At 41.0% G+C, this 13599-nt stretch overlaps 1 protein-coding gene across 1 annotated transcript in view; it reads left to right on the forward strand.

Moving 5' to 3' along the window:
• Positions 1 to 13599, forward strand: part of LOC122551170 (von Willebrand factor A domain-containing protein 3B-like) — a 153409-nt gene that overhangs the window by 14353 nt on the left and 125457 nt on the right. The window contains exons 4-5 of the mRNA XM_043692794.1: positions 4239 to 4398; positions 8219 to 8388. Coding sequence (XP_043548729.1) covers positions 4239 to 4398; positions 8219 to 8388 — 330 coding nt within the window. The remainder of the gene's footprint in view (positions 1 to 4238; positions 4399 to 8218; positions 8389 to 13599) is intronic.

Genomic DNA, 13599 nt, shown 5'->3' on the forward strand with positions numbered 1-13599 from the left:
TCCAGGTCATTTATAAAAATGACTAACAGCAATGGTCCCAAAACAGATCCTTGCGGAACACCACTAGTGACGGCACTCCAAGGTGAACCTTTGCCATCAACTACTACCCTCTGTCTTCTTCCAGCCAGCCAACTCCTAATCCAAACCTCCAACTCACCCTCAATGCCATACCTCTGTATTTTTTGCAGTAGTCTACCATGGGGAACCTTATCAAATGCCTTACTAAAATCCATATACACCACATCTACTGCTTTCCCCTCGTCCACCTCCTTAGTCACCTTCTCAAAGAATCTGCAGTCAAAGGATGTGGAGGCACTGGAACGGGTGCAGAGGAGGTTTACCAGGATGTTGCCTGGTATGGTAGAAAGATCGTATGAGGAAAGGCTGAGGCACGTGGGGTTGTTTTCATTGGAGAAAAGAAGGTTTAGGGGTGACTTGATAGAGGTGTATAAGATGATTTTATACAAGTTTCTAGATTTGTAACAGCAACATATAAAACATATAATCACTAGCTCTTTTGATAACCTGCAGAGACTGCATGGATTAATCACCTGCTCCACTGCACTTTAAACATTACTTTCTGTCAGAATAGAACTTGAGTTTGGAGAACATAACTGTTTCCAAAACGTGCTCATGCAATAAGCAGTTGCTGGCAAGGCAAGGAGTACTGTGTTTTGAAGCATCAGGATTTCCTGGTCTGATAAGGATAAGACAGTAACAAAAATAAAGCATGCAAGGACTCTCCCAGATGTTGGCATGGAGGTGGATGCTGGGACATTGAGTAAATCTAAGGAGGAGATAGACAGATTTTTAATTAGGAGAAAGTGAGGACTGCAGATGCTGGAGATCAGAGCTTAAAAATGTGTTGCTGGAAAAGCGCAGCAGGTCAGGCAGCATCAAAGGAGAAGGAGAATCGACATTTCGGGCATAAGCCCTTCTTCAGGATTCCTGAAGAAGGGCTTATGACCGAAATGTCGATTCTTCTTCTCCTTTGATGCTGCCTGACCTGCTGAGATTTTTAATTAGTAATGGATTGAATAGCAGAAAGGAAAATGGAGTTGAGGCCAAGATAAGGTCAGCCACAATTGTATTAAATACCAACTCCTGCTCCTTGTTCTTATGTAAAAGTGTGAGATGATGTGACTTGATATAATATGTTCCACGGTGTTTAAAAACAGCATTAGCCCAAACTTTAACACCAGATTCCATTTCGCCATGGGTTAATTACAGTGAGTACAACACCCTCTGTGTATCATTTGAGTTAGAATGTTCAAGGCGAGTCATTGGTTTGCTTCTTGCTTTTGTTTTAAGATTCTTTTGTCTTAATATAATGCCTGTAAAGTATTCATTACATTTTTGTTGATGTTTATTTATTTTAGTGAGGGTAGTATTAAGAATGGAGAAAAAACATACTAAATGGTACAATATTAAGAATCTTAGAATTCCCGCAGTGTCGCCCAGCAAGACCACACCGACCCTCTGAAGAGTAACCCACCCAGACCTTATTTCTCTACTTTTCCCCGACTAATGCACCTAACACTATGGGCAATTTAGCATGGCCAATTCACCTAACCTGCACATCTTTGGGTTGTGGGAGGAAGCCGGATCACCCAGAGGAAACCCACGCAGACTCAGGGCAAATGTGCAAACACCACACAGACAGTCGCCCAAGGCTGGAATCAAACTCAGGTACCTAGTGCTGTGAGGCTGCAGTGCTAACCACTGAGCCATTGTGCTACCCCACTGTAGAAAAGAGAGACTTGGCCATGCCTGTGTCGTAATTTTTGAAAGTGGCAGGGTAGATTAACTAAACAGTTAATATATATTATGAGATTCTAGGCTTTATAAAAAATGACATAGCTTACAATAAACAGGAAGTTTTGCTAAAGCTTTATACAACACTGATTTCAACACAGTGGAGACAGAGTACAAGTCTGGCTTCAGAGTTTAGGAAGACCAGCTTTGGGGTGGGGACAAAACAAGTATACTGGAATGATTCCAGGATTGAGAAATTGCAGTTGCATGGCTCGACTGGGGAAGTTGGGTTTGTTGCCCTGAGAGCAGAAACAGCGAATGTGTTTAAAATCACTTAACAATAGGGACCTAAGGGGCACCTTTTTCATGCAAAGGGTAGTGCATGTATTGAATAAGCTGCCAGAGGAAGTGGTGGAGGCTGATACAATTACAGCATTTAAAAGGCATCTGGATGGGTACATGAATTGAAGAGTGGTGGCAAGTGCCAAGTGCTGGCAAATAGGACTAGATTAATTTAGGATATCTAGTCAGCATGGACAAGTTGGACTGAAGTGTCTTTTTGCGTGCTTTACATTTGTGTTTCTATGACTCTAATGGTTTAGAACAAGCAAGTAAAGAGAAACTTGGCAGCGGCTGAAGGATCAACTACCATAAGGCACAGATTTAAGGAGATTGGCATAAAAAAAGACAATTTTTAACAATTGCTGATGACTAGAAAATAACAACCCAGACTTGAAAATAGCTTCTACACAAACATTAATACTTCTGTGATGTTGAAATGGGATCATTAATAAAGTTTGTATATAATTGTGTCAGAGTGTTTACTGTGTGACTATGGTTTGCTGTTTGTTTTTGTTTTGGGATATTTTTGTCTTGTTTGTTAAGTATTCATTAAATTTGTTGGTGTCTATTTGTCGTTGTTAAGTATAGTATGTTTTCTCCATTATGAGTTTTTTGTTTATTATAGTGCAATAATTAGTCATTTGCAGCCAGGTTACTAAACTGCAGTTACATTAAATTGTAAAGCAAACTATTAAACTGTGTTCTCTATGTTTGACAGAAAATAAAAGCAAGGCTTACACATATCATGTTTTGTTATATCTTAGGAACAAGTATTTTCATGCAAAACATTCCTTTGAAATACCTGACTACGAAACAGGAAAGCAGCAAGGTCCCATGCACAGTAAATGAGTTGAGTCACCTAGTTACTTTGTTTGAGGGAGGGATAGTGATGAGACACTGGAAGTGACTGTTTCCTTTGAATATCTATTTCTGGCTGAAGAGGCGGATGAAGGCTCAGTTTAATGTCGCGTTCAAAGAAACCCACAAAGCATGGCTCCCCTTCAGCGATGCACTTAAATGTCAGCTCAGACTGCAGTGGGTTTAAACCTACAAGCTTCTTACTGAGTTGCAAATGTGCTACCAAATGAAACGTTTAACTGGTTTACATTCATGGTCTGTTACGGTGTATGCACGTGGTTTCATTTATGAATTTCTATTTGTTTTGCCCAGATGGAGAGGGACTGTTGCTTTCCTGGCAATCGACCCAATTCATTGCTTTGTGATGTAGCACACATTTACGGACATTGCTTTACTTCATAATAAAGGACAATTTGGTAACATGAATTTTGCAGCTTTGCATGTCGGTCGTCATCCCTATTACAAACTGATAAACTTCACTTGAGGGACATATTTGCACTGGGGACAGTGTCAGAGATGGTTAACTAGACTGATTAAAATAATGAGTGGTTTGTTTTGTGAGGAAAGTTTAAGCAGATGGTGACTATACTCATTGGAGTTCAGAAGAATGAGAAGTAAACTTATTAAAATATGTGTTTTAAGGACGTTTGACAGGATAACTGCTGAGAGAATGCTTCCCCTTCTGGATGAATCTAGAACTAGACATGGTTTCAAAATAAGGGATCACCTACTTAAAGCTGGCAGGAAGAGGGAATTTTTCTCTTCAAAAACCATTAGTATTTAAATTCCTTTTCCAGTAGATCAAACAAAAAGATATTGATTGGCCGAGCAAGTTTAAGGTTCTGTAATGCCTATTGATGCTTGATCCGAAATGAATTTTAAAAGGAAGCAGGAGTTACTGAAGGAAGCAACGAGAGGTAGAAATGGATGAGCAGTACCATGTAGAAGGCAAATAAGGCAGAAGGCTTCTGATTATTTTTAAAAGCAGTCATCTGATGTTTGAAACAACTGGTTGGTGCTACAAATACCTAAAGTGTAATAGAGATACTTGAACACAAACATTGTTTACATCTGAGGAACCTACAAAACTGTGGACCCTGATTTTAACCGAGGATGGGTGAGGATGGATGATTGGGTTCAGATAATGTCTGGAAGCACAATAAAAAAGTGTTCATAGTTGAGGGACATGAAATATATTTAATCCCTTGTACGTGCCTAACATATGGTGGCACTGAATTAACATGATGGTTAATCAATGTAATTTTGTTGCTCATGATCTGTAGGGCAGCTGATGAAATGGTTGTATGGCAGGAGAAAGCTGTACCTGTTACTGCACAGACAATAGGCTCAGCAATTGATTGGATAAGGAATCTTCACCAAATGCCAACTACTAGCAAGACAAGTTCGGTGGAGGCTGTGTTACAAGCGACAAGCGATAATACTGTAAGACTTGGCTCACTTAGCATTAGAATTATACCAGTAGACACTATCAAATGACAATTTATAAGACATTTCACAGCATAAGTGATATTCGAGAATTTCATTTAAGTCTTGGAAAAAGTCAATTTTATCACAAATCTGAACTGTAAAAGCATAAAAAAGCATGATTTCTTAGACTTTGGACATTTATGTCTGCTACCAGTGATGATGATAAATTGAAAAAGACCCATGGTTAACTTTATAACGATGATTAGAATAAAATACATGAGCAAAATTGTACAGGACAAAATCGTTCTGGACAGAGTGAAGCAGATTTTACGAATTACTGTTCTTGGTGAAATAACTCCACAGAGGCTGCTATCCCATCACCAAGCCATGCTTTATTTAAATGTGAGAAGTCCTTGATACTGAACCAACTTCCTCAGAGCCAGCTCTCAGAATGCCTGACTCTCCTGTTTGTATCTATCATCTAGGGCTCCCTGTTCGGATCAGATTACCAGCCCCAATCAGGGAGCTCCTATTCCACGAGGTTCATCTGCCTGGCCTCATCACAGTCACTATATCACTCCCGCCAAGTCCGAGGACATAGGTCGGTTCTTTTTTTTGAAACTCCTCCTGAGCCGTTTTAGCTCTGGGCCAAGTTCCACCAACTGTGGGTGGGCGGCACGGTGGCACAGTGGTTAGCACTGTTGCCTCACAGCGCCAGAGACTCGGGTTCAATTCCTGCCTGAGGCGACTGACTGTGTGGAGTTTGCACATTCTGCCTGTGTCTGCGTGGGTTTCCTCCGGGCGCTCCGGTTTCTTCCCACAATCCAAAAAAAAAATGTGCAGGTTAGGTGAATTGGCCATGCTAAATTGCTCGTAGTGTTAGGTGTAGGGGTAAATGTAGGGGAATGGGTCTGGGTGGGTTACGCTTCGGTGGGTCGGTGTGGACTTGTTGGGCCGAAGGGCCTGTTTCCACACTGTAAGTAATCTAATCTAAACTCTGCCTTGGATACCGTCTGCGTGTAGCACACAGTACTTTGCCTCTAGCGCCTGGAGTGTCTCGGAAGAAAGTCATTCTCTTCTTCAAGTGGCAAAGGTGTCGAGTTGGTGACGTTCACTGTGTCCATCTCAGATTCCGAGTTCTCTTCAATGTTTGATGAAGAAGGAGAACCCATGGGTCCTGAAACAGTCAAAAAGGCTATCAAGGATCTGGACATATTTTGCTTCCGCACTATTTGTGAGTTTACAGCTTTTGTATCGTCCATGTGCATGTTCAGTACTGTCGCACTTACCCGAACTTTGTACATCACTGGACCTGATCTCGCGTCAACTAGGCCTCTTACCCATGCAGGCCCATTCCTGTGGTTCCTACACCAAACTTCATCCCCTGAAGTAAATTCTCTCTCTTGCTTAGTGGAGTTTTGTGTCTTACACTGGCATTCCTGATGCCATTTCACTCTCCTTCCCCAGGCTCAGGCAGATCAGGTTTGACCTGGTGTGGAATCTTCTCCCCATTAGCAACTCTGCTGGAGCTACCCCTGTAGTTACATGAGGGGTGGTCCTACAATCAAATGGGATCCGGGACAGCTTGGTATCTAGTGATGCTGCAGGCTGTTTCTTTAAGCCTGGCTTCTAAGTTTGTTTGCTCTTTCTGTCAGACAGTTGGATGATGGATGGTATGGAGCTGTCCTTACCATGTCAAATACCATTCAAATTTAGGAAATAGTGAAACTCCCTGCTCGTAAACGATGGCCCGTTATCTGTGACTAACACTTCCAGGAGTCCATGTATTGCAAAAGATGCATGCAGTTTTTCTATCTTTGTTCCTCTGTTTGATGAATGAACCATATGTACGTCCCGCTACTTTGAGTAAGAACATTGAGCCCATGAAAAAACCTGCATAGTCGACACGTAATCGAGTCCAGGGTTTACCCGACCATCCCTATGAATGTCAGGGAGCAGTTGGCAGTGATATTTGTCCTTGTCTGCATCCAGTCCTGGTCACCAACATCTTCGTTTTGGAGACTCCTGAATGATCCAGAGGTGTTCAGCCACTATGTGGTGGTGACCTGTGTTCGGAACAATCACTCTTGTTCCCCATAATAATATGCCATCCTCAACTGTGATCTGGTCTATCAGGGTCTACAAAGATTTCTGTTCTGGTTGAGATGACTCTTTATTTTTTCCCCCATCACCACTAGCTGTTTCAGTTTTGCCAGGACTGGATCTTTCTGCGTCTAAAGTCTGATATTGTCAGCTGTAACTGGATGTGTGTCCAGAAAATTTAAAACCATTACAGACATTTCCAGCAGTGGTAGCAGTGGTGGTGTATCTGCCAGTGGGAGGTGGCTCAATGTGGGAGATCCATATTAACGACTTGGCCTCCCAGACGGTGGGTTCTCTTACTCTGTTTAGGTCTAGTGAGATTCTTTTTCTGTCTTGAGTGAGCATACCCACAGCAACTAAAACAGCTTGCCAGTCCGGATCCTGAAGAAAATATTAATCATTTGGCTGAGGCTTGGCATTGTTTAGGGGTTTTGCTGTCGGCTGACCTAGAGTGCTATGCAATTGCCTTCACTGAAGTGGTGTTCCCCCAACTCAGTCGGCCTGGTGAGGCTGTCCACTTCCATCGTAATATCCTGCTCTTATGCTCTATTTGTTGCATTTTCCATTGAGAAAGCATGTTGCAGTGCCGGTTTGAATTCCAATTAGGCTTAAGCTAATAAGAGCCTTTGCACAGTTACATCATTAATCGCACATACCAAACAGTCTCTCTGCATCTCATAAGGATTAAACTAAAGTCACATGCCTCTGCCATTATTCTCAATCTCATCATAGAGATTCCTGATATAGATTCCCTGGTTCTTGAATTGCCAAGTAAAGCCAATAGCGTCTCACAACTAGAGGAGGCACAGTGATGTAATATTCCTTAACTAAAGACATCAACTCTTGCAAGGTTTTAGTATCTGGTACCTCAGACAAAGTTAGGCTCCTAATAACAGAAAAAGCTGTGGGTCCATGAGCTGTCAGGTGAACTACTTATTTCTTTTCATCTACCCCAATGCCATTTGCCTGGATAAAGGAATGTATTCTTTCCACCTACTGGGCCCAGTTTTTGAAGGCAGGATTGAACGAGTCAAGCTTCTCTAGTAACGGCATGAGGCCAGAAATGTTTAACCCAACTCAAAGATGAGTGTTGTGAGAGAATTTCTTCTGGACCGTACTTTTCTATTGTCGTCACAGAAATAACTCCACCAAGGCCGGTATCCTGTCACCAAGTTACCTTCCATTTACACATGCAAAGTCTTCAACATTGATCCAGCTCCATCATGAGCCAGCTCTCAGAGCGAACAGAATCTCTGACACTCCTGTTTATATCTGTCAGCCAGGGCTCCCTGATTTGACCATATTAAAAGCCCCAGTCAGGGAACTCATATTCTATTGAGGTCCACCTGGCTGACCTCATTACAGTCAATACATTTGGCATATGGCTTCGCATACTGGGAACATGCATTGAAAATAAGGTTAGCAGACTCCAATTTTTAGAATTTTCTGTCATTAATTCTTTGATATGTATTTCTGTATTGTGATGCTATGGACTTAAATAATTGAGGTAATTTTAATCAAATAAGTCATTTTTATTCAAAGTCAGTAAATAATTGAGAAAAATGCGTTAACAGAACAATGAAATAATCATTTTTCTTCAGTTGAAAGTGTTTTATCATGATAGCATTGGAAGTGAATTGTGAAGGTAACTTTCCCTGCAATAGTTATGCTGTTGTTTCCCTATGTTTTATTTTACGAATTCTATACAATATTTCTATTTTTCTTCCTGCAGATTGATGCAGTTTACTTTTTCACTGCTGGTGATGGTCCTGAGGCGATGAGAGAGCTTTTGCGACGGAAGTTGGCTACAAGCTCATGCCCAGTCCACACTGTATCATTCAATGCCAAGGAGGAAGGCACAATTCAGTTCCTGAAAGATTTGGCTCATTTAACTGCAGGAAGGTACGACATAAATAACACTTGAAACAATGGATAAATTCTACATGACACTTCCTGGATTTCAGGAAACCTCATTTTTGATTTATTTTTATATGTTAAATGTCATATACTGATAACTTGAATGCTTTATAGAAGAATATGTAGCTCCAGAATTCTGAATTTAACGTATTCAATGTTCTACCTTAAGTAAAGGTGTTGGTTTCTGAAAATTCATTTCCTTTCACTTGCAATCTACCTTTATATTCTATTGTGTGTAAATAATAGGAACAGGCCCTTCAGCCCAACAAGTCCATACCGACCCTTTGAAGAGTAACCTACCCAGACACATTCCCCTATCCTATCTTTACACCTGACTAATGCACCTAACTTAAGCATCCCTGAACACTCTGGGCAGTTTAGCCTGGCCAATTCACCTAACCTGCACATCTTTGGATTGTGGGAGAAAACTGGAGCACCCGGTGGAAGCCCACATAGACACAGGGAGAACGTGCAAACTCCACACAGACAGTCGCCCGAGGCGAGAATTGGACCTAGTGCTGTGAGGCAGCAGTGCTAACCACTGAGCAACCGTGCCACCCCAACAATTGCCCATGAATTTTCAGAGTTATGGGCTAAACTGTAGAACAAACTGTAATTTCTTTTCTGAGATGATGCATAGTATGAATAAGTGTAGTTGATATAAATTGTAACTGCAGATGTAGGGCTAAAGGGATCAAAGGATTTCGAGACAAAGCAGGAACAAGGGACTGAGTTGGATGATTAGCCATAAGCATGTTGAATGGTGGAGCAGACGTAATGGACTGAATGGGCTACTCCTTCTCCTAATTTCTCAGTCTCAATGTTTCTTACTCTTTCCATTTTCCTCTTATTGGTGCCCTTGGTATGCTGGAACATTCTGGTATATGAGCGTTTCCAAATTGATTGTTAGTGAAGCTTTGTAAGTTGCTGATTGAGGAGCAAATGGAAAATTTGAAGGAGGAGTAGTAAAGAGGTTCAAAAGAATGATGCTGGGGATGTAGGACTTGTCAGACGAGGAGTGGTTGAGGACTCTGGGTCTGTACTCGATGGAGTTTAGAAAGATGAAGGTGGGATACTGAGAGGCCTGGATAGAGTGGATGTGGTGGTGGAAGATGTTTCTATGAGTAGGAGAGGCTAGGACCCGAGGGCACAGCCTCAGAGTCAAAGAATAATACTTTACAAGTGAGATGAGGAGAAATGTCTTCAGCCAGAGGGTAATAAAGTTTTGTAACCCATTGCCACATAAGGCTGTGAAGGCTAAGTCATTGAGTATATTAAAACAGTGATAGATAGGTTCTTGATTAGTATGGGGATTAAAGGTTACAGGGAGAAGGCAGGAAAATGGAGTTGAGAACCATTGAGCATGGTGGCTCAGTGGTTAGCACTGCTGCCTCAGAGTGCCAGGGACCCAGGTTTGATTCCAGCCTCAGATGACTGTCTGTGTGGAGTTTACACATTCTCCCCGTGTCTGCATGGGTTTCCTCCGGGTGCTCCAGTTTCCTCCCACAATCCAAAGATGTGCAGGTCAGGTGAATTAGCCATACTAAATTGCCCGTAGTGTTAGCTGCATTAGGCAGAGGGAAATGGGACTGGGTGGGTTGCTCTTCAGAGGGTCGCTCTTCAGAGGGTCAGTGTGGACTGGTTGGGCTGAAGGGTCTGTTTTCACATTGTAGGGAAACTAATTTAAAATGTACCAACCCATGATCAAAAGACAAAGCAGATTTGAATGGCTGAATGGCCTACTTCTGCTCCTATATCATATGATTTTAGTGTTCCCCATGATTATCTGCCACATAGTTACCTGAATCACAGCTTACTGTGTACCTAAACAGCAGACATGACCAGGTATCAGGTTTGTATTTTGTTTTCTGGTTTTAAAATGAGAAGCTTGGTGAAGGATTGAGTATCATAGTATATTACAACAACAACAACAGACAAACAGACAGACAAATAATCTCTCAGCGAAATGTGTTGACTACTGATGCAAAATAGTTATCATCTAACTAGTGTCATGAAATTAAACAAGGTGAGAAGTTATATGCCACAAGATTGTGGCCCAACAGGTTTATTTGAAATCACAAGCTTTCAGAGTGCTGCTCCTGCACCTAAAAACCACCTGACAAAGGAGCAGTGTTCCAAAAGCTTTTGGTTTCAAATAAACCTGTTGGACTATAACTTGGGTGGACAAGGTCAGAAGTCACAACACCAAGTCAGACACTAGCACCTCCACATCATGAAATTAAACAAAATTGCTGGTATGTATTTAAATCAAAGCCAATTTGAAATATGATATGAGTGACAAATGAAATTCTCACTTAAGATGACTGGCAAATCCAAGTATTATTCACTTTAGGTCTGATATTTCTGAGTAATTACCTTGATGTGCTGTCTGTAAATTTTGCCTTTGGTCAACAGTTTAGTTGCTATTAATCTATACATAATCCCATATGTTTATTTTAAAATGTGAAATGGTAATTGTGTCATTGAGAGTTTTTCTTCGTTTATTCAGCAGATGAAAAATTGTAACTTTTGTGGAAGGAAAAAGCTCAAAAGGCCATTGGTTAATAGTCATAACTATTTTGAAAACATTTCTGCCATTTGAACAAAAAAAAATCAGCTATTTATTGAAAGCAGATTGGTTACAACCAATCGAATAATAAGGAGCACAAATTATTAACTTATAACTATCTATCAATTCAACTCAATTTCAGAAAGATTTCTCACGCTTACAGACACACAAAGAGAGAAGACAAGGCACAAATATTACAGATGGGGAAAGAACAGTCAATGAAACACAGTTCTGGCACCTGTGTGGATTACCAGGTGTTGATAAAATGTTCTTAAGCTGCCTTCTGATTCCTTTTAACTCTGAATGAGGTTATGGACACACTGATTCTCAACTTTTTATTCACTACTTGAAGATTCATCCTTGAAGGTGTTTTTTTTAATCCTTTTTTTTCTTTCAAGAATGGAATTTGAGAGAGAGAGAGAGAGAGAGAGAGAGGGAGAGAGAGAGAGAGAATGTTGTCTCCTTCACAGGTTGTATTGTCAACACAAAGCTGCAGCTACCCAGTCAAGAAGTTTTGCTATGTTACATACTCCTGAACACACACGACTGGACCTGGTTTAAAAAAAATCAAAAGTGTCATAGGATAATGCAACCTCAGGACACACACTCATGGATCTGAGTTGTCCAACATCCTCCTCCCTCTGCTTGAATGAGATCACCCTGGATTGCAACAAAGAATGAGTTCCAGTAACTCATTTTTTAAAAAAAATCTGCAACATCTTCTTACATCCTCTTCTGATTTAAAGCAGTATTTTTTCCCATTTTTAAGTCTACACCCCAAAAGAATTTTTAAAAACGTCCTTTAAAAACCTAACACAAGTCTGGTTATTTCACAGTTGCAAATTACAACATTGGGACACCCCAACTTGTTCAATAAAGAACATAGAATATTACAGCGCAGTACAGACCATTCAGCACTCTATGTTATGCCAACCTGTGAAACCAGTCTGAAGCCCATCTAACATACACTATTCCATTATAATCCATATGTTTATCCAATGACCATTTAAATGCCCTTAATGTTGGCATGTATACTACTATTTCAGGCAGAGCGTTCCATGCTCTTACTACTCTGAGTAAAGAACCTACCTCTGACATCTGTCCTATATCTATCATCCCTCAATTTAAAGCTATGTCCCCTTGTGCTAGCCATCATCATCTGAGGAAAAAGGCACTCACTGTCCACCCCATCTAATCCTCTGATCATCTTGTATATCTCTTAAGTCACTTCTCAACCTTCTCTCAAACTAAAACAGCCTCAAGTCCATCAACCTTTCCTCAGAAGACCTTCCCTCCATACCAGGCAACATCCTGGTAAATCTCTTCTGCACCCTTTCCAATACTTGCATATACTTCCTATAATGCGGCAACCAGACCTGCACGCAATACTCCAAGTGCGGCCGCATGAGTTTGTACAGCTGTAACATGACCTCCTGGCTCAGAAACGCAATCCCTTTACTAATAAAAGCTTAAACACCGTATGCCTTCTTAACAACTCAATCACCCTGGGCATCTTTCAGGGATCTATGCACATGGACCGAGATCTCGCTCATCTATACTACCAGGAATCTTACCATTTGCCCAGTACTCTGTATTCCTGTTACTCCTTCCAAAGTGAATCACCTCACATTTTTCAGCCTTAAACTCCATTTACCATCTCTCAGCCCAGCTCTGCAGCTTATCTATGTCCCCCTATAACTTGCAACATCCTTCAGCACTATCCACAACTCCACTGACCTTAGTATCATCTGCAAATTTACTAACCGATCCTTCTACACCCTCCTCCAGGTCATTTATAAAAATGGCAAACAGCAGTGGCCCTAAAACAGGTCCTTGTGGCACACCACTAGTAACTGAACTCCAGGATGAACATTTCCCATCTTTTGGGAATGTTTTGGTGTCTCCTGCTCTTTTCTCAGAGAAGGAAGATGAAAAGTTCCTTTGTTTTCAGCAATGTTGAAAAAGAAGATGAATAATTTTATATATGATAACTCGCCACCAGCTCATCCCATATAAAAACTCTTCATTATAACAGCAACAACTCTGAATATATGTCAGAAAATACCTTCCACATGGCTATTGTGCCAAAATATAAACTGTTGGGAGCTAAATTCAATATTGTTGAACCCATTTTCCAGGTATGAAATGGGCTTAACAATAACCAATATGTTGAATGCAATATTGAGCCACAAACACTGCTGCAAATTAATGTTTTTGCTGAAATTTTAAGTCTTCTGATATCTGTTCAAAACAGGTTTTGTTTTTTTCAGAAAGTCTATTTTTAGTTAATACTCAGAGTCTTTCCATGTTCAACTCTTTAGGACAATTCAACAAACAATTTAAATCATACCCTAATACTTGATGCTTGCTTCCAGTCATTCCCCTTCAAATTCTTTCTTGCCACTGCATCAGTTAAAAGTTGGGTGGGAAGGTCCATTGGGGACTGTCGAAGTGCTTAAATAATGGCCACTTAAGGGCTTCAAATGGCCAACTCTCCACTTGCTTGCCTCCCAAAGGCTGTGAAAGGTAGCTAGTTCCCTGACCGAGAAGCCAAAACAGTCCATGTCTTGGGTTAGGGATAGGGACTTCCAGTTGCCCCATCTTACCTCCACCCCATGACAAGACGA

Source organism: Chiloscyllium plagiosum, chromosome 6 (genome assembly GCF_004010195.1).
Source record: "Chiloscyllium plagiosum isolate BGI_BamShark_2017 chromosome 6, ASM401019v2, whole genome shotgun sequence".
NCBI lineage: Eukaryota > Metazoa > Chordata > Chondrichthyes > Orectolobiformes > Hemiscylliidae > Chiloscyllium > Chiloscyllium plagiosum.